This window comes from Octopus bimaculoides, chromosome 5 (genome assembly GCF_001194135.2).
Source record: "Octopus bimaculoides isolate UCB-OBI-ISO-001 chromosome 5, ASM119413v2, whole genome shotgun sequence".
Taxonomy (NCBI): Eukaryota; Metazoa; Mollusca; class Cephalopoda; order Octopoda; family Octopodidae; genus Octopus; species Octopus bimaculoides.
Genome location: NC_068985.1, coordinates 109,057,048 through 109,064,904, shown reverse-complemented (window position 1 = coordinate 109,064,904; position 7,857 = coordinate 109,057,048). Strand labels below are relative to the sequence as shown.

The 7,857-nt window shown below is 37.5% G+C and overlaps 1 protein-coding gene across 1 annotated transcript in view; it reads left to right on the top strand.

Moving 5' to 3' along the window:
* The first annotated feature begins 5,589 nt into the window (after positions 1-5,589).
* LOC106869767 (S-crystallin 3) overlaps positions 5,590-7,857 on the top strand; it is a 22,780-nt gene continuing 20,512 nt past the window's right edge. Inside the window, exon 1 of the mRNA XM_014915632.2 lies at positions 5,590-5,924. Within this exon, the coding sequence (XP_014771118.1) occupies positions 5,792-5,924 (133 nt within the window). The 5' untranslated portion in view covers positions 5,590-5,791. The remainder of the gene's footprint in view (positions 5,925-7,857) is intronic.

Here is a 7,857-nt window from a genome sequence, read left to right as displayed (position 1 = left end):
ACACTTTTCAAAATATATTCAACGAAATCTGTTCCTTCTAGCACTTAAAGTGCAGGTTCCGTAAAATTAATTCATTTTTTTTATAAAATGCCAGATTTGAATGCTTATATTTGCTCTGGAAGTAGGTTACTTGCTTTGGGTTTGGCGTTATGTTATAACTAGTTCTGCAGTATTGTATTTCCTGCATAATGCATAGTATTATTATGTATATTCATGTATATATATAAATAAATAAATATATATATATATATATGTGTGTGTGTGTGTGTGTGTGTGTGTGTGTGTGTGTGTGTGTGTGCGTGCGTGTATATATATATATATATATATATATATAATATTAAATTCAAATTACAATGAACGTAAACAAACAAACGAAGTTTGCTTGAGAACCGTCGAGATATCTAAGAAAGTTAAAGAAGTCATTTTTGAATTCTCAAACGCAGGATAATGCTAATAATATGACCTGAACAGGATAAGCTACCCCTATTTTGCAGAAGAAAGTATTGGCAGAAAAAAAGTGTCGTATACCCAACCGAAGAAGAGGGGCCATTGGGTGGGTATACAATGCGCACCCTTATCAGCAGGAGTGCTTCTTTCTGCATCTACTGCTACACACTGTCAGAAGTTCTACATCATTCACACTCTTTCGAAGACACAGTGGGAAGTCTGCACGATCTATAGGGAAGCCTACACCAAACATGTAGTACTAGAGGACGATGCTCACTGGGATCAGACACTGGAGGTGGCAGCAGTCAGAACACCACTAAGTCATCTACGCCAGTTATTTTCTATCACGTTGATGACATCTGGCTTGCGTGAACCTCGCAAGGTCTAGGCGATCCACAAACCATCATGGCAGAGAACATCTAGAAAGTTTTCATTTGCAAACCCCGGCGGAAACAGCCACATTTCAATAACGCCATTTATAGTGAGGCATTACTTGACCTGGATACGCGAGTGTAAGCTATGGGAGGTCAAGGCGATTCCACATTTGGTTATTACATAACTGACTTCACAATTTAAGTATTCATAACTTATTGAGAATTCCTAAAAACAAGATCCTGTGAAAGACAGTTCGGTATTCACTGTAAATGTACAAAAACCGTTTTAAGGGCTACATACTTTGTATTGTTGTTATTGGATTAGCGAAACAAATATGAGAACGGAACCAAGGGATGAGCCCCACTTTTCCGGGAATTACCGGGTACGTCAGCTAGTATATGTATATATGTTATATTAAGTTACTCTGCAATATTTTTTTTTTCTGTTTTCGTTATTTACGTGACTCTAAAATAAACCTTTGCTTACATAATAAGCCCTGTATTTTTTTTTTTTTTAGACTCCCAGTTATTGTATAAATTCAACTGTAATTCATTCGAATTAACTTTAGATTATTCTCTGGAAAACTTTTATCTATTACATGTTTAATAGTATCAATTCTTATGTCAGTTTATACCATTAACAAAAGCAATTCTTTTTTGACAAGAGATAGTGAAATACGTGAAACCTTACGATATGATGTTGAAGTAAACTGTACTAAATTTTCACTAATGGATAATAAACAAGTATCTTAATCAAATATTTAAAGCTGGATTCAAAGCATTATGCAAAATGGCTGATATTATTTTCGCCATGCGACAACTGCAAGAGGAATACCATCAACCTTTGTCATGGTATTTATTAATCGTTCTGAGGCGTTTGATTCAGTTTCGAGAGAACTCCTGGCAGACATCTTATCCATCTACTGAAGGCTAGAGAAATACATTCTGATTCTTCGGCTTCACTATGACAACATGCGAGCCATATGCTAATCAACAAAAATAACATTCAACCATTTCCAGTAAAATCACGAGTGAAAATATGATACGTCATAGTTCCCACAATTTCCACCGTCTTTATTGCCTCCATCACTGAAATCATCAATGGTGATCTCCTATCAGGAACTGAAATTATTTATCGAACCGGTGGAAGTTTATCAATTTTACCTGATTGAGGTCCAAAAACTAAGAGCACCTTCGTCGAGATTCAATATGCTGTCGACAACTATCCGAAGAAAATGTGTAATAAATTCTCAATGACTTCCAACAAGGTTACAAAGACCTAGGACTCACCATCAACTGGAAAAAAGATACAAGTCGTCTTCCAATCATCACTACTCGAGGCAAACAGGGCGCAAGCAGCCACTGGAATCGAGAACGCAGTCCAGGAGAGCGTGAATAATTTTCCTATCTTGGAAGTCGTCTCTCCTAACGCTGACATCGATGCCAACATCCAGCATCATTCTCAAGAGTGTCATTGCTGCCTTGGCCGTCCCCAAACAACAATTTTCCAGGATTGGGACATTCTATCTGACAGAAAAATAATGCTATACAAAGCAATGGGCATTCTCACGCTCATGTACGCATCCAACATATGGACTACGTACAGGAGACCTTTAAAAGTTGTCGAAAGGTACCACCAACTCTGTCGTCTAAGTATTTTCAACATCTGTTGCGAAGAAAGAAGGACAAACATCAGCGTGTTGGAAGAAGCCAACATGACCTTCATTGAAGCTATCATCATGCAGAAACAACAGAGAGATAGATTGGTCACGTTGTCCGGATGAAAAACAACCGCCTTCCTAAGCAGCTTCTCTACTCAGAGCTAAAAGAAGTGGAGGGCAAATGAAAAGATTCAAAGGTGTCCTGAATGCCAATTTCAAGAAATGTGATATCGATACTGAGAAATGGGAGAGAAATACTCAGGATCGAGAATGCCTGAATTCCATCATCAAACAAGGAGTAACAACTTTTTAGACCAGTAAAATTGCCGAGCAAGAAGAAAAGAAGGGGCGCATAAAAGATAGACCAAGGGACCTTCCATCCAGAGCCTCCTTTACCACTTGTGGAAGGAGCTCCCAAGAAGGAATTGGACTCACAAGTCACTTCAATATTCATAAATAATGTTAAAATAATAAAAATCATCATCCACGACCTTGGAGGATAGCCACGACGACGATAAACAAATATAGAGGAACACCAAGTAGTGTCTCATGTGTGAAGTTTCTGCCATATCCGTCCCTGATAGACCATTGCTAATTCATATGTAATTACTGTCATTGCTATTGTAGTTGTTCCTATTGTAAATATTGATTAATATGTCTTATTTTTATAATATTGAATGAAAGGTTAACATGTTACGGGCTATGGGAAAAAAAAACCCCCATCGAGCGTATAGACAGTATGAATATGACAGTCATTTAAAGTAGCAGAAGAAATACTGTAAAGATAAGGACGACAGTAACAGCAGGAACAACAGCAACACATGTGTATGGTTTCAAATTTTGGCACAAGGTCAGCAATCTCAGCACAAGGGGTAAGTCGATTTCGTCGACCCAGTGCTCAACTGGTACTTATGTTTTCGACCCCGAATAAAGGCACAATCGAGCTCAACGGAATTTGAACTTAGAACGTAAATATAGACGAAATTCCGCGAAGCATTTTACCCGGGATGCTAACAATTCTGCCAGCTCGCTGCTTAAGTTAAAATGCTAACGACTATGTTCGGCTGCCAGTACATTACACATGTGACAAGCGGCCTCATAACAAGTGTAGTACATGACGATAAAGTATTTAGGGCAGACCATCCAGCTCCGGAGATTTCATCCTCCAACTTGTCATCGGTTCCAGGATTTCGTCAGATGTTATCAGCTTTTCGCAGAACTTCGTATTCCCATTTGAGGGTCTTGTCAGGCCACCAATGTAGGTAGAAAATCCATCCCATACAGTTGAGTTAAATAGTACTAAAAAGCAGCATCTACTTGGAATTGTGCAGCACGCACCCAGCCTGATCGACAAAATACCCCCAAAAGATTGGTGAATCTGTTGCCGCGTTGCACTGATGTCATCAGGACCCATCGAATAGCTTTCGTTCCACCATATCTTACAGCAAGAGCCCGCCCGAGCTCAGACAATGTATTCTTCATGTATAACGTTGAAGAATCGCAGAAGGGCTGTTCTCGCCGTTTCTTCTAGGCTGCTAACTAGTACATCCTGTACACTAGAATTCGTTATCAGAATTACGTATTTTTTGGGGAGGGGCTTTTTCAAGCAAGTGGACAACAGTGTTTTATTAAAATGATTGCTGTGACCACATCTGCTGGCCATTGAAAAAGCACTGAAGATGCCATGGCCTTAGAATATGTCAGTGCATTATAAATCATACACAGCCATCCACGCACCAGATGTTACGTAACTCTTAACGTCATTGTCACAGATCTTAATATGTTATATGTTCTTTATCTTCTCCTCCACTATTCTATTGATGGAACGTGGTGCAATGGTTAAGATGCTACGCTCATAATTTTGAGCTCATGATCTTGATTCCTATCCCCTGGGCAAGACATTGTTTCAAGTTACTATAATCTGCTCAGCTAAAAATCAGTCTGGTACAACTCAGTCACTCTCTCACATATTCTCTCTCTCTACCCTCCAGCACTCAAATCCTCAATATTCCGTTAGGGCAGGCCTGACGGAACCTATTGTATACGTCCTCTCGACTATATAAGCATCCATAATAATAAGTGAAAGCGCGATAGATGCTAAGGCTATCACGTGATATTGCTTGTGACTAACCATTTACTATTATCGTTAAGAAAGGTAGCTCAAAACAAAAGATAATCACAGCGTTACAACTATTTAATAAAATATTCTTTTTGTTTTGTCCAAGGCTTTTTCTTTTACCTTTCTATAAATTATTGATATAATTTGGTTTTCCTTATGCCAGCTTTAAAGATATTCTTTTCCTTTGTATAACCCAACGTGCGTTTCGTTAAGAATAAGTGTCGAGTGCCAAAATTATAACAAAGCTATTGAAGCCTTCTTTTGGCAATCTTTTCGTGTGAGATGATATTTACTATGGCCAAACCGTGAAATTAGAAAATTGCTTTTTAAATACAGATTATTTTATTTCTAACATTCAATTAATATACGTACACAAAAACAAACACACGCGCATACACACACTCACGCCACACATATAAATATATATATATATATATATATATATATATATATATATATATATATATATATATATGTATATATATATATACATACATACATACATACACACATTCATAATATAGATATATCCACATATATCTATAAAATTATATAAAACATAAAATACATACATACATGCATACATACCCACATACGTACATACGTTCATACGTATTTATATATATGTGTGTGTGTGTGTGCGTATGAGTGTGTACACACACACACACACACACACACATATATACATATATATATATACATGGATATATATGTACATATATATAAATTTGTTTTCTAATTTCTTTTTCTTGCATTTATTTTCTGATTAGGTTTTGTTAATTTAATTTTTTTTCACTAAGAATACCTCCAATTAAATGACGATCCAGGTACAAAGCAGTCAACCAGTACATTTAATGACATTGCTAACTATAATACAAGGAAAATTTTAGGAGTAGAAGAATAGTAAAGAAGAATAAAGTGAAGCTAGGCGGGGTGGGGGCATTCTTTTGTCAAGAAATACATGTGTAATGCTCATTTTGACGTTCATATAAATATATAAATGCACAGAAGAAGAATTCACATTTTCACCGAGTAGAGAAACTTGATTTCACCAGATCTCCAGGGTTCCTGATATTAGTAATTGATAAACATCAACACTCTATAGGAAAACAACAGCAAGACTACAAAAGCGAACCAAGTTAAAACTGCCTGCAACTTCAAAGATAACATCACTGACATATATTCCAAGTATGCCGTCCTATACTCTCCACTATTTCAACCATCGTGGCCGTGCTGAGATCTGCCGTATGCTGTTTGCAGCTGCTGGTGTCCAATACAATGACCGCAGGATTGAAGGCTCAGTATGGAAGGATATGCGAAGCAGTAAGTGCATAAATTATGTATTATTTTATTCTTCTACATCTTTCGTTCATTCCACTGCTGTCGTGCTTATGCATCACCTTGAATCAGTCGAACAATCCGTCTTGAGTATTCATTGTCTTGAAGTTTCAAACCTATTCTCTAGGCCTTTTGCTGCCGAGATGCTAGTTAACGGGGACGTAAACAAACCAACATAGTCTCACAAGTGATGGGAATGCACACAGACTCATCATATATATTCTCGCAAAAGGCATTGGTCTGCCCGGGGCTTTACTAACTCAAGGTGCCACGCAGTGTGACTGAAATTGAAGCAACGTGGTTTCAATACGAGCCGATAAATATAGATACATACATACATACATACACACATACATACATTGTGTGTATACACATTTATGTTATCTCTCTCTCTCTGTCTCTCTCTCTGTCTCTCTCTCTCTCACACACACACACACACACGCACACAAGCACACACATAAATATACATGTGTGCGAGCGCGTTTGTGTTCATATGTATACTGCCGGTATATTCCCGGTTGTGACATATAAGGAATCAGAATGTTAAGGATGTTTTTTCGCCGACAGTTCTACTTGGAATTGTTGATGATTCTTCAGACATGCTGACAAGTAACGAATAGTATATTTTATGTTAGCGCTAAATATATAGTTCGCGTTCGTTCGATAAAAATGTACCACAATGAATAAGTGTTGAAAAGTTATATTTTCCCTCAAGGAATAAAGTACTGTCTTTTATTGACCGATGTCATGTGTGGCTGAAGTCTCGGCTGTGCGTATGTGCATGCTTTCAGTTCTCCAGTTAGAAAAAGAAGACAACCAAGTTCCAAAATGAACTTTATCTCATGAGGGCAGCAAATAAATGTTTTGCTGTTTGATTTCAGGGAAGTAGCGGACCGGGTGTATATTTTAGAATGTTATTGCTCCTTGGCATGCAAATTAAGCAGCGTCTACTACCACTCGGATATATCTCAGACAGTTCCAGGCACTTTTCAGTTGTTTTTGTAACGGCATTTCTTCAGCCTTTTCTTTTATCCATATATATATATATATATATATATATATATATATATAGATAGATAGATATATTACAAAAAGGGAATTGTGAATATTTAGACTGGCCTGAATTAAGCTCTCCTTAGCCCCAACATATTTCTATGTGTGTCACTCCCTTGTTTTTATCGGGTTACACCGACTCCGCTAGGCCATGTGTACTTACTGTTAAATCTACATGAAGCAGTTATTCACAAAGTTTTAGATGCAAGAAGCACGGGGCACTTATGTTACGACTTTTAGATAATTTCCTATATCTATTATACTGTGTAAAATGCCTGTCCACTTATCAAAGGAAGGCTCTTCTGACGTAGGATTTTTACGTTAATTGTGAAAGATGAAAATTCCAGAGGAGTTTCAGGCGACGATTTCTCCTGTGGCTGTTGGGACAACGCATATAGGTGATGCACTCCTTAAACCCACAGACTGCTAACACCTACTGTAATTGGATTGCGCTGCGTCAAATCAGCTTTTTTCGAGAATAGGTTTAAAATGCTGCAACTATTTTCATGGTGAGTAAGTGTGAGTATGTGTGTGTGTGGCGTAAGCGTGTGTATGTGTGCGTGATATGCAGGCGTTGGTATATGGTTTTGTATCTGAAATTTGTATCATTGACTGTGGATAGATGTGAAAATTCTTCAAAGTACCTGGAAAACAAAAGTGTAATTACTGGCACTAGACACATAAACACAAGACACTGCGAATCTTCCGGTAAGACTGCATTGGGAAATAGGGAGATTTACACAACAAAAGCAGCATCTGATGAAGTGCCTTAAAACATACATACATAATTTCATACCTGCATAGATATATATCCATATACACATTGTCTGATGCAAGCACACACGCGCATATATATATATATATA